Source organism: Diplotaxodon limnothrissa, linkage group LG17 (genome assembly GCF_057381915.1).
Source record: "Diplotaxodon limnothrissa isolate DT_005_m linkage group LG17, D_limnothrissa_male_GT1.1, whole genome shotgun sequence".
In the NCBI taxonomy this organism is placed as follows: Eukaryota; Metazoa; Chordata; class Actinopteri; order Cichliformes; family Cichlidae; genus Diplotaxodon; species Diplotaxodon limnothrissa.
In genome coordinates, this window is record NC_140612.1 from 23,636,068 (window position 1) to 23,656,008 (window position 19,941).

General features: G+C 42.6%; 1 protein-coding gene and 1 pseudogene across 1 annotated transcript; one reads left to right on the forward strand and one right to left on the reverse strand.

Annotated features, from left to right (window-relative positions):
- Positions 1-1,067: 1,067 nt before the first annotated feature.
- On the forward strand, positions 1,068-14,351 carry LOC146615020 (uncharacterized; annotated as a pseudogene).
- A 1,826-nt stretch (positions 14,352-16,177) lies between these two features.
- Positions 16,178-18,541, reverse strand: LOC146615021 (serine/threonine-protein kinase pim-1-like). The gene is made up of 9 exons (XM_085376698.1): positions 18,481-18,541; positions 17,860-18,096; positions 17,609-17,734; positions 17,391-17,485; positions 17,205-17,252; positions 16,902-17,120; positions 16,632-16,812; positions 16,375-16,545; positions 16,178-16,292 (listed from the first exon to the last, which is right to left on the reverse strand). The coding sequence occupies exons 1-9, from the start codon at positions 18,539-18,541 to the stop codon at positions 16,201-16,203; spliced, it is 1,230 nt and encodes a 409-aa protein (XP_085232824.1). The 3' UTR covers positions 16,178-16,200.
- Between the last annotated feature and the right edge of the window lie 1,400 nt (positions 18,542-19,941).

Sequence of the window (19,941 nt, forward strand, 5' to 3'; positions counted from 1 at the left end):
CCTGATGGAAAAAGCTGTCTCTCAGTCTGCTGGTACGGGACCGGATGCTGCAGAACCTCCTTCCTGATGGAAGCAGTCTGAACAAAAGCCTGCCATCCATGGATTCTGTCAGTGTTTTGATCTGTTCACCATCAACATTGCGTGCAGCAGCAACCACAGCCTCCCAGACACTGTTCAGAGAGGTGTACTGTTTTCCCTCCTTGTAAATCTCACATTTGATGATGGACCACAGGTTCTCAATGGGGTTCAGATCAGGTGAACAAGGTGGCCATGTCATTAGTTTTTCTTCTTTTATACCCTTTCTTGCCAGCCACGCTGTGGAGTACTTGGACGCGTGTGATGGAGCATTGTCCTGCATGAAAATCATGTTTTTCTTGAAGGATGCAGACTTCTTCCTGTACCACTGCTTGAAGAAGGTGTCTTCCAGAAACTGGCAGTAGGACTGGGAGTTGAGCTTGACTCCATCCTCAACCCGAAAAGGCCCCACAAGCTCATCTTTGATGATATCAGCCCAAACCAGTACTCCACCTCCACCTTGCTGGCGTCTGAGTCGGACTGGAGCTCTCTGCCCTTTACCAATCCAGCCACGGGCCCATCCATCTGGCCCATCAAGACTCACTCTCATTTCATCAGTCCATAAAACCTTAGAAAAACCAGTCTTGAGATATTTCTTGGCCCAGTCTTGACGTTTCAGCTTGTGTGTCTTGTTCAGTGGTGGTCGTCTTTCAGCCTTTCTTACCTTGGCCATGTCTCTGAGTATTGCACACCTTGTGCTTTTGGGCACTCCAGTGATGTTGCAGCTCTGAAATATGGCCAAACTGGTGGCAAGTGGCATCTTGGCAGCTGCACGCTTGACTTTTCTCAGTTCATGGGCAGTTATTTTGCGCCTTGGTTTTTCCACACGCTTCTTGCGACCCTGTTGACTATTTTGAATACATACAGTGTAAGAAATAACAATGCAAGGCTGTTTTACCGGTATTTATGGGACTGGTTTAATATTCACATTTTCTGTTTACAGTAGTTCAATGAAGAGCACTGACTATAAGAAATTACTGTCTACAGGAAGCATGCTGCTTAAAGCAAAACTGGGAGGTGTGCAGAAATTTGCTAGAGTATCTGAGCCAAGCCTTAAGGAATTTTGATTGCCGGTAAGAAACCAACATGGTATAAAAAAGGTGTTCAATGTGCTTTAAGTTCTTTTTGTTATTTAGTCTCTTCAAACTGCATTTTATGATTAATTGAAAATGATCTACGTTTTGGAATCATCTTAGCTACGAATGTATATTTAGTGGAAAAACTGTATAATGTGAGTGTAACTCCTAATCTACCACTTATCAAGCATGTTACTGGCGCTTAATAATTTAGTTTTTATTTGTTTGAGTCACTTTTGAAAAAGCTAAGCAGAAGTTATTTGGAGACGACAGTGACTGCCGTTGGTTGAAAAGAGAGGTAAAAAAAACTTCAGTGGTGTTGCACACCATTTTATATTATTTTTTAAAGTCATTATTCAATACGTTGTTATTGTTAACCCTTTAAAGCGTCAGAGCTGCACGCTCAGTTTTGTGTAACTATTTTTAAATCCCTGTAGAACCTGAACCGTGTAAGCTAGTGCAATAAATTTTTTTGCATATGAAACCAGAGGAGTTGTACTTACATCTTATGCCATCAGCTTGTCCTCGGTCACGTTTTCCTTCCACATATAGCTTTGCAAAAACTGCATAAAAAGCGCTTGCAGGAACAAAAACATAATATTCCAGAAACACGCTTTGCCGATCCGATCAGCTGTTCCTAACACTTCCCACAGTGAAACAGACGTCAGCACGAATTATAGCATGTCCGCCATTTCCTGCCCAAAACCGGAAGTGACGTCATTTTCGTGGAAAATGTAGTTTTTTACTTATAGGCCTTAAAAGCTTATACTGGTGTTTTTATAAGTCACGTTTGACTTTTCTGAATAGTTTCTGCTTAGAACTCGAATTGCACTGCTGGAAATAGTTTATTTTGATGCACCTGCTGTTTTCTTTGCGAATTTGCATCATAGGATTGTTTTTTCGTTTTTCCTGCAGTATATAAAAATTGGTGTATCTCCAAAATAAAACTATGAAGACACTCAAAATAAATTTCCTGTTGTTGTAAACTATTTTTTGCAACTTTTTTGTATTTAAAGTTTTGAGGGATAAACCTCTTAAATTTCTCCAAGTAGAAATGTATGTAAAAAACAAAACAAAAACGATTTTCAATTTTTTTGTAGTTTATTGCACTTTTTTGCAATTAATGTAGTTACTATGGACTTAATGCATACATATTATTAAAATATGGGCTATAACAGTTGTATAGCAACTTGAAATGCTCCTACAAATGGCACTACAACATGTAAAAAAATAACATAAGCTCTTGGTTCTATAGTAGGTCGTAAGGGTTAAATAAATATCGTCAAATAATCGAGAGCTCAATTTCAGTGAAAATAATCATGATTATCATTTTTGCCATAATCGAGCAGCCCTAATGTCATGTAATCTTTTTGTTTACTCAAACTTGTGTGCTTGTTTCCAGCATTTGCAAAGTTTGGTGTGCCAGCTGTAACAAAAGGAGTGAAAGTTTTTGATAGTTCAGGGACTGAGTTGGATGATGATATATTTGAGGATATAGTAACAGATCCCTCAACTGGGGTATTAACCATCAAATATGAAAAAGGTTTGTTTGAGTGATGTGTGTTTCACTGGATGTCATTTTTTTAATATCATTATTACATTGTTTATTAAAAAGAGTTTATAAAATGTGTCTATAGAGGGACCATGTAAACTCATTTGTTTTGCTCCTGTTTTTGAGGTCTGGAAACAGCTGCTGCAGAAGTGTCTCCTGAGCAGTCCCAGTTATCATTGCCACATTCATCAGATTCACAGGATATGGTCATCCTTTCAGACAGCCCTTTGAGGAAACATCAGAAGCTGGATGCAGAAGTTAAGCAAGTAAGAGTTAGCAGATTTCCACATTCTTCTAACAGTGTCATTTTTGTTTGTAGTTTAAGTGCTCTGAACTGCAGTGGTTATATCAACATGTAGAATGTTTTTTTTTATTGTGTTTTCCAGTTGGTGGAATCGATTCTCACCAGCAAACCTGGTGGAGAACGTATAATAAATGAATACAATCGGACCAAGTCCCTGGTGGATGAAACCAGAAGAAAAACATACTGGTCAACATACTTGACAGACTTGACAGAAAAAAATGGGTAATCTATTTCTGGCCCTGTGATTTTACTATCATTTTCAAATTATTTTAAATCTCTATGAATTCCAGGGAAGCTGACTAGTTCTTTTCCTTTTGATCTTGCAGTACATCACCACCACGACAGGTAAAAGAAATGTATGCCAGAGGAATTGTAACCTTTTTCTCTTACCTCAGTGGCCTGTACTCCAAAAATGGCTATGTAGGTAGCCCATAGTAATAACTGATACAACCAAAATCACGTTTAAACATTTTAAAAGTTTAAAAAGTGCGCATGCGCCAACCAGCGTGCAGCCTGTTACAGTCGCTCCTGCTTTTCTCTTAGTTTAGCTCTTTTTTCTTACGTATTCTTTTTTTTTTTCTGACTTGTATTTTCCTCCGTTTTCTATCTCTTACTCAATCATGTGGATTGAGAGAGTTTTTGTTCTTCTGGTGGCCGTGGAACTGTTACTTTTATCATGGAACGGGACCGCGGCACATCTCCTACACGCACGGACTGTTTACTCCAGAGATCAGCTGATCGCCCTGATGCCGGCCGGCTCGCTGGCCAGGCCCGCAGAAGTGCCCGCAGAAGTACCAGCTGAAATTTGGAGGAAAACACATCGGGGATGCAGAGGTCAAGGACAGAAGAGAAGAAAAAAGGTGACGGTGAGACAGCGGAGGCTCGAAGCGAGGAGGAGGTTTAAACCGTGTCTGCCGTCTATCGTGATGGGAAATGTGCGATCGTTGGCAAGTAAAATCGACGAGCTCTCAGCACTGGTACGGAGTCAGAGGGAATACCGAGAGTGTAGCCTGATGTGTTTCACCGAATCATGGCTGCACCAGGTCATTCCCGATGAGAATGCTTCCGTGGAAGGCTTCCACACTGTTCGGGCGGACAGGGACAGCATCGCTAGCGGTAAGCGTAAAGGAGGTGGGCTTGCTGTTTTAGTTAACAACCGGTGGTGTAACCCTGCCAACATAACAATCAAAGAAAGGATTTGTTGCCCGGACACTGAACTGTGTGCTGTTGGACTCAGGCCGTATTATTTACCCAGGGAATTCTCTCACGTCATCTTGGTGGCTGTTTATGTTCCCCCCTCTGCTAACCCCACAGCTGCATGTGACACTATCCACTCTGCCATAGCTCGGCTACAGACTCAGCACCCGAGTGCCTTTATTGTGATCTCGGGTGACTTCAACCATGTATCACTGGACAATACACTACCAACATTCAAACAATATGTGGACTGTCCCACCAGGGGAGAGAAAACTTTAGACTTACTGTATGCTAACGTCAAGGATGCATACAGCTCCTCCTCCCTCCCCCCACTTGGTAGGTCAGATCATAACCTGATTCACCTCACCCCCCGCTATGTGCCAATTGTGAGGAGGGAACCTGTGACCACCAGGACTGTTAGGAGGTGGTCAGAGGAGGCAATAGCGGAACTACAGGGCTGTTTCGAGGTGACCGACTGGGAAACACTCTGTGAGCCTCACGCCGAGGACATCAATGGGCTTACTGAGTGTATCACAGACTACATAACTTTCTGCACCGACTCCATTGTTCCAGCTCAGACTGTTCATTGTTACCCAAATAACAAGCCGTGGGTGACTAAGGACATCAAAGCCCTCCTCAACAACAAGAAGAGGGCTTTCAGAGGGGGCAACAAAGAGGAGGTGAGGAAGGTCCAGGTGTTACTAAAGGACAAGATCAGAGAGGCTAAGGACAATTACAGGAGGAAGCTGGAGTGGAAACTCCAGCAGAACAGCATGAGAGAGGTGTGGAGGGGCATGAAGACCATCACTGGATTCAGGCCAACCAACAGCAGGGGAGCTGAGGGAGGTGAGAATAGAGCCGACGAGTTGAATCTGTTTTTCAATAGATTCGACACCACAGTGTCTGCTCCCACCCCCACAACCTCACCTGTAGTCAGCCTGGAATCCAGAGCCACACCACTGTGCCAGCCTCTCTCTTCACATGTTGCCTCCTGTGAGATTCCTGACACCCCTCCCCCACCCATCACCTTCACTCAATACCAGGTTGAGATGCAAATGAGGAGACTTCACTCAGGCAAGTCTGCTGGACCAGACGGAGTGAGTCCCCTTGTCCTCAAGGCCTGTGCCCCCCAGCTGTGTGGAGTCTTTCATAAACTGTTTATGCTGAGTCTGAGTCTGCAGAGGGTCCCGGTGATGTGGAAGACATCATGCCTCGTCCCTGTACCAAAGACGCCTCGTCCCAGTGGCCCCCAGGATTACAGGCCCGTGGCACTGACCTCCCACATCATGAAGACCCTGGAAAGGCTCATCCTGGACCAGCTGCGACCCATAGTAAGACCACATCTGGATCCCCTTCAGTTCGCTTATCAGCCTCGTCTCGGAACAGAGGACGCCATCATCTACCTGCTCAATCGTGTCTACACCCATCTGGACCAGCCGGCGAGCACTGTGAGGGTCATGTTTTTTGACTTTTCCAGTGCTTTCAACACCATCAGGCCGACCCTCCTGGGTGATAAGTTAGCAGCGATGCAGGTGGATGCTTCTCTGGTGTCCTGGATTGTTGATTACCTGACAGGAAGACCACAATATGTACGTCTCCCACAGTGTGTGTCTGACAAGGTGATTAGCAACACAGGGGCACCACAGGGGACTGTCCTCTCCCCCTTCCTCTTCACCCTCTACACTACAGACTTCAGCCACTGCACAGAGACCTGCCATCTTCAGAAGTTTTCTGATGACTCTGCGGTGGTTGGATGCATCAGCAGGGATGATGAGACAGAGTACCGGGCTGTGGTCGACTCCTTTGTCACGTGGTGTGAGCAGAATCATCTGCAGCTCAACGTGGCAAAGACCAAGGAACTGATCGTGGACTTCAGGAAGACCAGGAAACACTTGACCCCTGTTTCAATCCAGGGGGTCAGTGTTGACATTGTGGAGGACTATAAATACCTTGGAGTACACATTGACAATAAACTGGACTGGGCTAAAAACACCACAGCACTTTACAGGAAGGGCCAGAGTCGTCTCTATTTTTTGAGGCGACTGAGGTCCTTCAACATCTGCCAGAAAATGCTGAGGATTTTCTATGAGTCTGTGGTGGCCAGTGCGATCCTCTATGCTGTTGCATGCTGGGGGAGCAGGCTGAGGGTCGCAGATGCCAACAGACTTAATAAACTGATCCGTAAGGCCAGCAATGTTGTGGGGATGGAGCTGGACTCCCTCAAGGTGGTGTCGGAGAGGCGGATGCTGTCCAAGATAAAGACAATGTTGGATAACACCTCCCACCCACTCCATGACATGTTGGTCAGTCACAGGAGCTCGTTCAGTGAGAGACTGAGATTACCGAAAAGCACCACTGAACGACACAGGAAATCATTCCTGCCTGTGGCCATCTCCCTGTACAACGCATCCACTTAACACACTGTTTGCTGCTACAACTACACATGTTTCTTTTCCAAATATTTATTTATAAGTGACTTATGTATGTATGTATGTATGTATATATATGTATATATTGTACTATTCTTAGTTAGCGTATTGTCTGTCTTGTCTTAATGTTGGTTTAAAATGGAGCGCTGTAACAAAAAATAATTTCCCCCAGGGATCAATAAAGTATTCTGATTCTGATTCTGATTCTGATTTAAATCCGGGCAGCATGGTGGCACGGTGGTTAGCACTGTTGCCGCACAGCAAGAAGGTCCTGAGTTCAATTCCAACACCAGGCCAGGGTCTTTCTGTGTGGAGTTTGCATGTTCTCCCCGTGTTTGCGTGGGTTCCCTCCGGGTACTCCGGCTTCCTCCCACCGTCCAAAGACATGCAGCTTATGGGGATAGGTTAATCGGATAATCCAAATTGTCACTAGGTGTGAATGTGTGAATGAATGTGAGTGCGAATGGTTGTCTGTCCCTGTGTGTTGGCCCTGCGACAGACTGGCGACCTGTCCAGGGTGTACCCTGCCTCTCGCCCTATGACAGCTGGGATAGGCTCCAGCGCCCCCCGCGACCCTGAAAAGGATAAGCGGAAGCGAATGGATGGATGGACATTTTAAATCCTGCTAAAATGTATGTTCTTATCAACTCTTCATTGTTACATAACTTATTTTGTTTATTCATTTATCAGTGTCTGTACATGTCACTCTCCAAGGAACATTATTATGATGGCGAGGGTAGCACTGGGTACTTGGCCTGGAGGATTAAAGCCATACAGAGATGCACTGCTAAAGGGAGGCGATTATCATCTGGAGGTAACATTTATAATTCAGTGGAAATACATAATACAGTTCCACATTGTGGTTCTTTATTAATAATGGTTATTTTTTTTTTTTCATCATTGTTTTTATTGCAGATTTTCCTTTAACACGACAGTGTCTCGACAGTAGACACAGAACAACAAAACAGTACAAACACAAAACGTACACAACAGCTCTTAAATAAGGCATAATACAAGATACAAAATACAAAATATAACATACAAGAGGTGGTGAGTCAGTCTTACAGCGCCCGGGTGGTGATCACGTGTGTAGTAGTCCTTTGAATAAGATAGCGGAAAGGTCCGGTCCAATATAGTCCAAAAAGGGGTGCCACATCCCATAGAACTGACCCACACTGTGGTGTATAACGTGTGTGAGGTATTCCAGAGGAATCAGTTCAAAAACTATTTTGCGCCAGCCACAGACAGTGGGAGTGCTATCGTTGATCCATTGTAAGAGGATATTTTTCCTGGCTGCAAATGTTAGAGTGTTATACAATCTTTTGTTGGCCGCCGCTTTTAGGCGGTCACTTGGAAGACCTAGAATCAGGGACAAAGGGTCCATCTCTATATCAACGTGGAAGATTTTCCCCAGTTCACCTGTAATGTCAGCCCAGTATTCTTGAAGCTTATAACAGGACCAAAAACAGTGAGTTAAAGTCCCTACATCAGTTTTGCACTTAAGACACACAGGGGAAAGAGAGCGGCTGAAGAGGTGTCTGCGGTGAGGGGATACGTGTAATCTGTGTAAAATCTTAAATTGGATTGCTCTTGTCCGAGTACAAATTGAAATCCTTTTTGCGAGAGACCAAATGGTATCCCACTTATCTTCATCTATGGTTACCGACAGTTCCCTCTCCCACACACCTCTAATCCCCTGCGCATCAGTGGTAGTCAAAGCATTAAGCACATGGTAAAATGAACTCAGAGACACCGTCAGCTGTTGCCCAAACAAAACCCTCTCAACATCAGATACTTCAGGGTGCTCAGCAAGGGTTGTATTGTGAGTGATATAGTGTCGTATTTGCAAAAAACGAAAGAAATCCTGTCTAGGCAAGCCGTAACTGTTGGTAAGCTGTTCAAACGACATGAGTTCACCACCCGAGAAAAGGTCACCAAGAGACTTAATATTCTTATCAGACCATCGTTGAAAGCCGGGGTCCAAAGAACCCGGAGGGAAAGCAGGGTTATTCATTATAGGGGTAAAGGTTGATGTTATTCTCGATCTTCCCTCAAGACAGCGGACAATTCGCCACGCTTTTAGGGTGTTGATTGTTACAGGATTTGTACAAAGGGCCTTAATTCCGTTAAAATCATTACAAAATAATAGATCGCTCAGTTTGCATTGTGACAGAGCTGTCTCAATATCCGACCAGATTGAGGTTTTACCCCTAACCCAGTCGCTCACAAATCTTAAATGGGCAGAAAGCTGATACAATCTAATATTAGGTAGATCCAAGCCGCCCCTGGAGCTTGGCAGATGCAACACTGCCATCTTGAGTCTGGGTCTGCGCTTGTTCCAGATGAAAGAGGTGAGCCAACCATTTATGTCCTTCAGTACTCTCTTAGAGAACAAGACGGGGATCATTTGGATAGGATACAATAGCCTGGGCAGCACATTCATTTTGATCAGGGCAATGCGTCCTAGCCAGGAGACAGGAAGTGACGCCCACCGCTCTAGGTCCTGTTTGAGTTTGCCAAATAAGGGTGTGAAGTTGGCTTTGTACAATTGGTCGAGAGACGGGGTAATAAAGATCCCCAAATACACAAATCCATTATGAGACCATTTAAAAGGAAAGGAAGGAACAGTAGCCGGCATTGTGAAAAGAGTACCGAGAGGCATGGCCTCTGACTTAGCCAAATTGATTCTATAGCCAGAGAAATGGCTAAACCTGTCAATCACCTCAATGAGACTGGGTACGGATGTTACAGGGTTAGTCAAAAGAATCAAGATGTCGTCTGCGTATAAGGTTATCTTATGACACAGCTGTCCAATCTCTAAACTACGTATTGTGGGCGTCGCCCTTATGGCCTCAGCAAGAGGCTCTATGGCCAGAGCGAATAGAAGGGGCGATAAGGGGCAGCCCTGCATAACTCCCCTATGAGTGTTGAAGTAATCAGACCTAAGTCCATTAGTCAGGACTGCTGCCTGTGGATTATTGTAGATAACTTTGACCCATTTTATAAAATTCTCCCCTAAGCCGAATTTGCCCAGAGTATACAACAAATAAGACCACTCAATTCTGTCAAATGCTTTCTCCGCATCGAGAGAAAGCACCAGGCCGTCAATAGATTTTTGCTTGAAAGCTACAATAGCGTTCAGTAAGCGTCTAACATTGGTGGCTGAGTTTTGACCCTTTATAAAGCCTGTCTGGTCCTCCCTTATCAGCACAGGTAAAAAATTTTCTAAGCGGGTGGCCAGAATTTTAGAAAGCAGTTTCCTATCTACATTCAAGAGGGCTATAGGTCTATAGGATCCGCACAAATCAGGACACTTCCCTTTCTTTAGAATTAGGGAAATGTTGGCTTCCTTCAGTGTCTGCGGGAATTCACCCGTAATGAAGGAGTGGTTGAACATATCAAGAAGCGGTTCCACAATAATATCCCGAAACTGTTTATAAAATTCACAACAGAAGCCATCAGGCCCTGGCGACTTTCCACTTCGCAGTGATTTAATAGCCTTAAACACTTCGGTCTTAGTTATAGGGCTGTTAAGGGCAGTCTTCTGTTCCTCTGACAAATTTGGTAAGTCGAATTGGGTGAAGAAATTATGCATCAGCTGCACCCCCTCCGGGACTTGTTGAGAAGAGTACAAGGCTTCGTAGAACTTCTTAACACAGTCATTTATCAGTTTGTTTTCATATATCTTGTGGCCACCTTCATCAGATATCGCTGCAATGGTATTCGATTCTGCGCGCTTCTTAACATAGTACGCCAGACATTTACCGGCCTTATCTCCATGCTCGTAGAACCTCTGTCTGGTGTATTTAAGTTTCTTCTCTGCATCTCTGGTAAGAAGGCAATTCAGCGCTGACCTGAGTGCGGTTATTTCTTGCCATAATGGTGGTGATGGGGAGGCAATATATGTTTTCTCCTTATCCATCAATTCGCTCTCTAAAGATTTTTGTTCCTCCATCCGTTGTCGCTTCTTTGTCGCAGAATACGAAATAATTAGGCCCCTCGCATAAGCTTTGCATGTTTCCCACAAAACAGAGGCAGTAGTAGCTGAGGGGGTGTTGATATCCAAAAACGCTTTAAATTCTGCAGAGAAGTGAGAGGTAAATTCCTCATCCTTAAGAATAATGGTATTAAGCCTCCAGTGGCGGGACCTATGAAGCGCAGCTTTAAGATCGAGATCCATGATTACCCTAGCGTGATCTGAGATGATTATACTTGTTATGTCGCACGATACTACTGAACCTAAGTCAGTTTTCGGGAGAAAAAAGTAATCAATTCTAGTTTGGGACCTATGCGGAGCCGAAAAAAATGTGTATTGCTTATCGGAGGGGTGAGTATATCTCCAAGCATCCACAAGTCCAAACTCGTCGCATAGAGCATGAAGCGCTTTGGCCTGAGGAGAAGGAGTTGCAATGCTGTGCGGAAATCTGTCCATAAGCGGATTTAACATTAAGTTGAAATCACCACCAATAATAACGGTAGAGTTAGGAAGAAATGGGGCTAATTCCAGAAACATTTTGGTAAGAAAGGTAGTTGGGTGGGCAGGTGGAAAATAAACATTCAGTAATAAGATATTTTGGCCTTGCAAAATCCCTTTGACTATCACGTAGCGGCCCTTCAGATCCTTAACGCAATCAGTTACTACAAAAGGTACATTTTTCCTAATCAACACTGCCACTCCTCTACTTCTTGTAGTGAAGGATGAAAAAAACACTTGTCCATATAATCCTTGTTGCAACTTCAAGTGTTCATTATTATCAAGATGTGTCTCTTGTAACATAGCAACATCTACACCGTCCTTTCTTAGACAAGTAAATATCTTCCTCCTCTTAATAGGGCTGTGAACCCCTCGTACATTCCAGGTGCATATTCGCAGCCTACTCATTATTAGACTTATTCATGTATCACACAAAGCATATTGAGCCAAAGGGTTCACCACACCCTGGTTGAAAAAATAAATAAATAAAATAAAAATAAAAAAGGCATGAAAGAGCTGTGTGACGGAACATTCAAAGAACAGTGATTTGGCAACAGCCCTACTAAACATGTAGGGAAAAACCAATCTCCTCCTGCCCGTCGGGAAAGCCGAAGGGCATTGCACGCGCGTAACTCACGCCTACCCATAGACGAAAACACAGTCCGTCCGGTGCCCGATGGGGTGGAAGATTTCACCTGGTCGCTTATAAGCAGCGAGGACGAAAAAAAAAAGAGTCATATACGCCTAGATTCGGTAAGTACTCACACCGGTTAATTAAGGCATAGTGTGAAGAAAAGGAGTACTCCGGTGGTTACGGGGATTCAGGGCAGCGAGTCCGCGTAGGACGCAGCTGCCTCCGGTGTGTTAAATCTCTTCTCCTTGCCGTTGGCAAACAGCCTCAGTGTGGCGGGGTAGAGAAGCGCATAATCCACATTCTTCTTCCTCAGGCAGCTTTTCACCTCGTCGAAAGCCTTGCGTTTCTTGGCTACCGCCGCTGAATAATCATTAAAGAAGGAGACTTTGATCCGACCTCTTGGTTGGTTCGGCTGCGTAGCCAGGCGCCGAGCTGCGGCCATCACACGTTGTTTATCAGCAAAGTTGTGAAGCTTCATAATGATGGGTCTGGCGCGCTGGCTGGGGCCCGGCCTCGGTGCTAGAGAGCGGTGAGCGCGGTCTAGTTTGATCTTCCCATTTTTAGTTGTGAGCTCGAGATAGGAGGGGAGCCATGACTCCATGAAGGCGACAACATCATTTCCCTCCGTGCCCTCGGGAAGCCCGACCAGGCGAAGGTTACATCTGCGGCTGCGGTTCTCTAAATCGTCCATGTGGTCTGCCATGTCAGTTACTTGTTTTTCGAGTCGAGCCACTTTCGCCTGCAATACACCTGCCGTGTCTTCCACGCCTGAAATCCGTATCTCGGCGTCTCCCACCCGTGTCGCCAGAGCCTGGATCCGAGACGTCTGTTCACGGATTGCGGCCAGCACAGTATCAACTTTAACATCCAATAAAGTTGTAATGCTGTCAGTTATCTTACTCAGAGCCGCAAGGATATTCGGGTCGATATCACTCCCAGTTTCCTCAGCGTCAGCGGAGATTTCTGTGTCGCTGGCGTTAGCTTCTTCAGGCTCAGCCGCCATAGGACCCACAATGTCGCTAGCCTGCACAACCGGAGCTGTCTTTTTCTTAGACCTGACGTTAGGCATTTTAGAAAAATAGTCGTCCAGACTCATTATAGAGTTACTCCCACGCACATTTGTAACGTTTCACCAGGTGAACACGTATTTTAGACGGATAATCGGGGGACCTCACCGGAGCACAGCGAGACGGGTGTTCGCGCTACGACGCCATCTTGCCAACACCATTAATAATGGTTATTAAATGTTGTTATTAGTTTTGATAAAGATGTATTTCATATTGTCTAGCACCAGGAGATGGATCATCGAGTGAAGACCAGTGTGGTGGACCAACTGTCAGACGAGAGTTGCAGTTTGTTACAGAGAAGTTACTGAGTGAGGATGAGTGCAAGGAAGCAATCTCTCTGATGAAACATTCAGCTGATGAAGACACAGTCAAGAAGAAGATGAAGTTGACATTTGTTTATCGACACAACATGGTCCTTGGCCTCCTGCTGTCAAGCAACATACTGTCTGTTTTTCCACGTTTCAAAGATATCAAAGGCTTGGTGAATATTTGTCATTACTTTGACAATGTAAACACACTTTAATATTTTGTAGATAGCAGATATAATTCTCTATCCCTGTTACAGATCGAACAGGATTTTGTACTGATGTTTGGTGAGGATGTATCAGGCAGGTTGCTGGAGAGGTGGCCAACAACATTCAAAAGAAAGATTATCCAACAAGGCAGAAAGCTTCCTTCTACCAGTGACCTGGAAGAACTCTTGCTGGCAGCTGACTCACCTGAGGATGCCACTGAAGTTAATGCTGACATTGGTGAGCTGTTGTTTCTTTGATTAGCACATTCATAGCATATATAATGTTTGTCACAGAACAGTTATCCTTTTTGTCTTTTGGGTCTACTCAAACATTTTATCAATGCATTGAAATATGTTGTTGATGATGACTCAACTTTATTAAAAACAAATAATTTTTGCAGGCTGGGACAGTGACCTCTCAGTAATTCTATTGCTATTACATCTGATTCCACCATCTGGTCAGGGTCGGAAGAGACCAGGAAAGGTGTCAGCTTCTCAAGCAGAAAGGCGTCTTGTGGTCTTCAAGAAGGTTTGTGTTTCTTTTCTATTTTTATGTTATGAATTACCAGTTTAAGAAACACTTGATTCTTATTGCCTGTCTGTATTTGTCTTTTCAGACTGGAACAAATATCCAAGAGCACCTTGATTCCATCACTACCAGCACTCAACCCTACCTCCTGGCTGTTGGGGTGAAAAAGAATGACATCCACCGGTTCTTCATTATTCTTGACAAGAATGCCATGCCATGCAAGTCTACCTCTTCACTTGGTACTGTTGATGAACTGTTTAAAGCACATTTTGTGTTTGGCACATCTTACAAACACTATGCTTCACAACATGTACATGTTCATCCAGACCACAGGTTTTAGTAAATATTTAAATACCAAACACCTTAACTATTTTGACCAGCAGGCTGACACTGATGTTAATCTACAGCCTGATGTGGCAGTTAAAGAAGTTAGCACTACAGGGGAGGTGATGTCAACTAATGTAGAAGAAACACCCACAACATCTGAAAAGGTCAAATAAGAGCACTTTGGATAGGTGTGCCTCTGCTGTTGCACAGCTCAGGGCAGCTGGATTAAGCCAATCTACTGTGAGTAGTTTTGTCTCCTCAATGGAGGAAGTGTTTTTTGAGATTCATACTCAGGCTAAAGATGCAGCCTTACAGAGTGTACCTTTACAGTACACCACAAGTAAAAATAAATATAATAGTAATAAAATAAAGCATTGGGAGTCCTTTAGCCTGGAAAGATTAGCTTTAGGACCAGGAAAGATGGTGACACTTGGAGAGCTGGAAGAAGGTCCAGAATTTGCTTGGAGCTGTGTTGTCTACCAGTTTGTTTTCAGCTAAGTGGATAATAACACACAGTACAGAGTACCGCCCTGACTTTATCATCTGTACAGATGTAGTGTCTGAGATTCTGCTTTTTTGTAAGATCAAAAGTATTGTTGTGAAAGATGACATTGTGTTGCTCTGCGGAAAACTGATGGAAACCCTGTGTTTTGATGACCATCATCATGCATTTAGGGTCAGACTGCATCCCAATATGGTGCTGAAGGTGTTGAACATAAATGAGCTGTGTTGCTTCTTCAAATCAAATATGGCATTTCAGATTCCTCCCTGTATATTGCCGTTTTATGCCGAACTAAATTCATTGTTTTAAAGTGTTTTATACACTACATGAGATGTTTTTATATTTTGAGCCTGACATAAAAATAAAGCTGTTAAATGTATTATCTAGTTGTGGTTTTTGCTCACTTGTTTTATATGTAAAAGCATTATTAAAAACCAGGTTTTCATGCTGCAAAACAGTGAATTGAGTGTAAAGGTAACACTACAGGAAGAGTTTTAGTAACATTACTTGGTGTAAAATTAATTACAAATTTTACTCTATGAGAGCTAATTTTTCACTAGAGATTAGTGTATGAATAACACAGTATAGAGTAACATGACACTACTAGTAGTGTTAAGTTGATTTAACACTATACGGTGTTACTCAGTGTTAAATTTTTACTCTATTTAGAGTTAAATTTACTCTAAAATTTTAACACTATAGAAAGAGTTGATTTAACACCAATTCTGAATGGCACCAAATAGACTCGGAAACAGTGTTAAATTTAACTCTTTAAGTGTTAGTTTGACACTGCAAATTTTACTGTGTACATTTAAGCTATATAGTTCCCTCTGTGATAACTCTGCTATGAATGCCTCTTATTAACTTTTATGCTTTTACAACCCACTATGAGCAAACACTCAGCAACAGTGGGAAGGAAAAACTCCCTTCTTGAAGGAAAAAACCTCTGGTAGAACCAGGAAATCTGTCTAAACTAGTTGGGGGTTAGAGCAACAGATGCAAGTCTTCAGATCATTTGCAGTGTGACTGTCTTTGTGCACACTTTAACCTGATTCAGTTTTCTTATTTGTCAAAATGCACCATGGGTAAAAACAAAACAACAAAACAAAACAAAATAGTAATGAAGGAGAATCCTCAGCAAAGATGAATTAAACAAGTTTTATTTTGATCAAATTTTACTTTAAGTAAAACACATCTTTATTTGATGACATTGAAGTCATCAAATAAAGACAGTTTTGATGGAGCTCCTGACCCAGCCCAAGCTCTCTATGAAGACGAGGAAAAACTCCCCAGGGGGCCAGATCGATGGGAAGAAACCTCGGGAAAGCCCATTCAAAGAGAGATCCCCTTTCCTGGGATGGCTGGGGGGGTTACAGGAACTCCAAAAAAGCTAAATTTTTATTTATTTTCTTTTTAAGATTGACCCACTCTATCTATTCCTGTCCAACAGAAAAAAGAAAGGAAGTTACTACAATGTATCACACTTGCATGATAAGGTGTGAATTGTGTGTTTGTGTGTGTTATCTTAGCCAGGGGTGAAGCTGGAGCTCCTCCAGTGTTGGGCGCTTCTCCGGGGCTAAAGCTAAACATGCGTCCAAGAAATTCCGGCATTCTTGAAAGAAAGAAAAGATCAAAAAGATGAAGATGATAGTTCTAGTGATCCAAGGCAGCAGTGAAGTGTGAAGTTTTCTTACCTGTGGACAGACGCTTTTTGATGCTCAGTTGCTTTGTGAGGAACCTCGCAGTACTAAAGTATCGTGCATGAAGCGCTTCATACAACACCACTCCCATTTGCCACACCGTGGTGGGTCCACACCTGTAGCAGCTCCTAATGTACCACTCGGGAGGGATGTGAAGAGGAGTGCCTAACAAACAGACACAATTACAATTTCTTCTAAAACAAAAGACACAAATTGTTACATCTGTGAAAAGCAAGAGCAGAATATGTTACCATAGAAGATGCGATACAGAGATCGCTGTTTAACAAAGCAGCTCAGTCCAAAGTCAATGATGCGAACTCGAGGCACATCTGAGCCGGTCTCAATCAGAATGTTTTGTCCCTTGATGTCCCGATGAAAGATGTGTTTTTCCTCAAGTTCCTTTACAGCATCAACTAGTTGCTTCAGAATGACCTGGAAAAGATGAAAAACACAATAATGAGTTAATGCTTTTCTGCCTTGATTGAATGCTGTACAGTCTAAGGCTCTTCCAGTCAACTTACCTTGGCCGTGTCCTCTGTTAAAGTTCTTCCATTTTCTGCTTTGTATTTTTGCAGGTCCACAGCGGGGACAGGTCTCTCCAGCACCAGGATCAGCTCTTTGCCAAGGTCGAACCACTCCAGCAAGGACACAGGTGCTGATATTCCCACTGACCCTTCTGCTTCACCTGCAAGTTTAAGCATAATGGCCACTTCCACCGAGAGCATCTTCCCATTTTCATCCTGAAATATTACAACAAAGTGGATGATGAGGAACGCCGCATTCAATCCAGTAATGTGAAACTAATTCAAGTGTTGGACGCTTACCGCCACTTTGCAGTAGACTTTATTTTTGGGAATGTGTTTGATGGCAACCTAGAAGACACAGAGCATTGGTGAGCATTTCCTCAGTATGACATAATGAAAGGTGGAAACACAGCAGACGTCTCAGTTTACGATATTATCCATTATCTGCGTCACTGCCTGTGTTACTACCATCATCTGAACACTTACTGGAAAACGATCTTCTATCCGGTAGCCAGCAAACACTGCTCCGCAGCCTCCTTCTCCGAGCTGGTGCTCCTCCACATATCTGGCTTGGAATTCACCTGAACAGACAAAACAGCAAATCTGGTTTTATTACAGCTGTGACACAAATTACTCTCCTCTGTAGCCTAAATGTTCCTTCTGCCCTTCCCCTGAATATAAAACCCAAGCTGCTTGCTACTTACGTTTTTGGTCTGCCACTGATTTTTTGCCCTGGTCCACATTCCTTTTTTTTTTCTTGAGTGGCTCTCTGTTGTCTCCCGCGGCCTTTCTTTTGCCATTTTTTGCACACTCCTGTTTGTTGTTCAAGTCTGGAGATGTGGAAAACACCAAAAGCACATCAGCTCACTGGATGATAGACACAAACACTAAACACCAATATCTTAAACCTAGCAACCACACTTAATCTACCCCCTTATTCAACTAATTAGCCTACCTTTACCAGAGTCCAACGAGAAGGATGCTTGCTCCTCGTCACCGCTCATATGGTCGAGAAGTTTAGCCTTCTTTGCTTTCTTTGTTGTGCCCTCTTCATCTTGCACAACCTTGCGCTTCACACCTTTGACCACATCTGAGCTGGTGGAAGGACCAGCCTGCTCAGCGACCCTCCTCCTTTTTATTGGGGTCTTCTTTTCAGGACTGGCCTTTCTTTTAGCAGTCCTGCTCTTACAATCTATAAACGACAACAACACAGTGGTGAAAAAGAGTCCCCGACATCAGGACTGGAAGCAGTTTGATGGCAAAGAATTTGAAATTGCTTTTGCTTAAATTATCACAAGTTTATTCTTGGGATAAAAAAAACTGACCAGTGCGAATTGATACTAGGTTCACTAAGTCTTAGATCTTGATGACACTTGTTGGTCTGTTTTTACTGTTGAGTCCAAGAATAAACTTATTACATTATTTTACCAAAAGACCGGTAACCTTTCTTTGATTAGACATCTTGTATTAAAGCTATTTTCAATCAAACATATGATTCAAATACTCTAAAAATGATTCACATAGTGTCAACATTTCTAGGATTTGGATTTTACCAGGATTTTATTATTTTACTTACCTTGATCTCCTGAATCTTTCTTATCAGCTGGAGTGGTCATTTTTCTTGTTTCCTTTTTCATTGTAATTTTGGAGAACTTTTAAAATCGAAAATGTAAACCGTAATGAGTTAATAAGATTGAGTTAATATTCCTTCAAATGTGCACCTTTCAAATGCTTGACTTTTCTAACTGAATTCTGTAAGTGAGCTTTATAAGTAAACTCTGGAAACTACGGCAACACAACATAGAATCTTGCCTTTCAGTGACTTCACTGACTGCCAGCAGTTCAAAGTAGTTTACAGAAAAACACTCTGGCAAACAAAGCCATAATATTTCATATAATTCAATCATTTCATATCAGTTAAACAGTTTCTTTCATTATCTTTCATCGTTTGTATAAAGACCTCATGTATGGATGACAGTATGAAGATTTGTGGTTGACCACACACTAATACAGGGAGTGCAGAATTATTAGGCAAGTTGTATTTTTGAGGAATAATTTTATTATTGAACAACAACCATGTTCTCAATGAACCCAAAAAACTCATTAATATCAAAGCTGAATGTTTTTGGAAGTAGTTTTTAGTTTGTTTTTAGTTTGAGCTATTTTAGGGGGATAACTGTGTGTGCAGGTGACTATTACTGTGCATAATTATTAGGCAACGTAACAAAAAACAAATAAATACCCATTTCAATTATTTATTTTTACCAGTGAAACCAATATAACATCTCCACATTCACAAATATACATTTCTGACATTCAAAAACAAAAACAAAACAAATCAGTGACCAATATAGCCACCTTTCTTTGCAAGGACACTCAAAATCAAATCAAATCAAATCACTTTTATTGTCACATCACATGTGCAGGTACATTGGTACAGCACATGTGAGTGAAATTCTTGTGTGCGAGCTTCACAAGCAACAGAGTTGTGCAAAATACAATAATGTAAACAAGCAAAATACAAGAATGGCTACATCTGAAACTAATAAATATATGTACAATATATAATAGTATATGCATTTCTGGATGTGTATACTAAATATTTTTCTACGTGTGTATGTGTGTGTGTGTGTGTGTGTACACATATTTTACAAATTAAATAGAGTAAACAATAAATAAAATATATAAAATAAAATATACAGAGTGAGACATGTGCAAAACAGTGGCGTTGCTGTACAGTATGGAGTGCATAATGTTAAAGTTCCAGTAGTGAAGCTGAGGTGTCTATGAAGTGTTCAGCAGTCTGATGGCCTGATGGAAAAAGCTGTCTCTCAGTCTGCTGGTACGGGACCGGATGCTGCAGAACCTCCTTCCTGATGGAAGTAGTCTGAACAAAAGCCTGCCATCCATGGATTCTGTCAGTGTTTTGATCTGTTCACCATCAACATTGCGTGCAGCAGCAACCACAGCCTCCCAGACACTGTTCAGAGAGGTGTACTGTTTTCCCTCCTTGTAAATCTCACATTTGATGATGGAC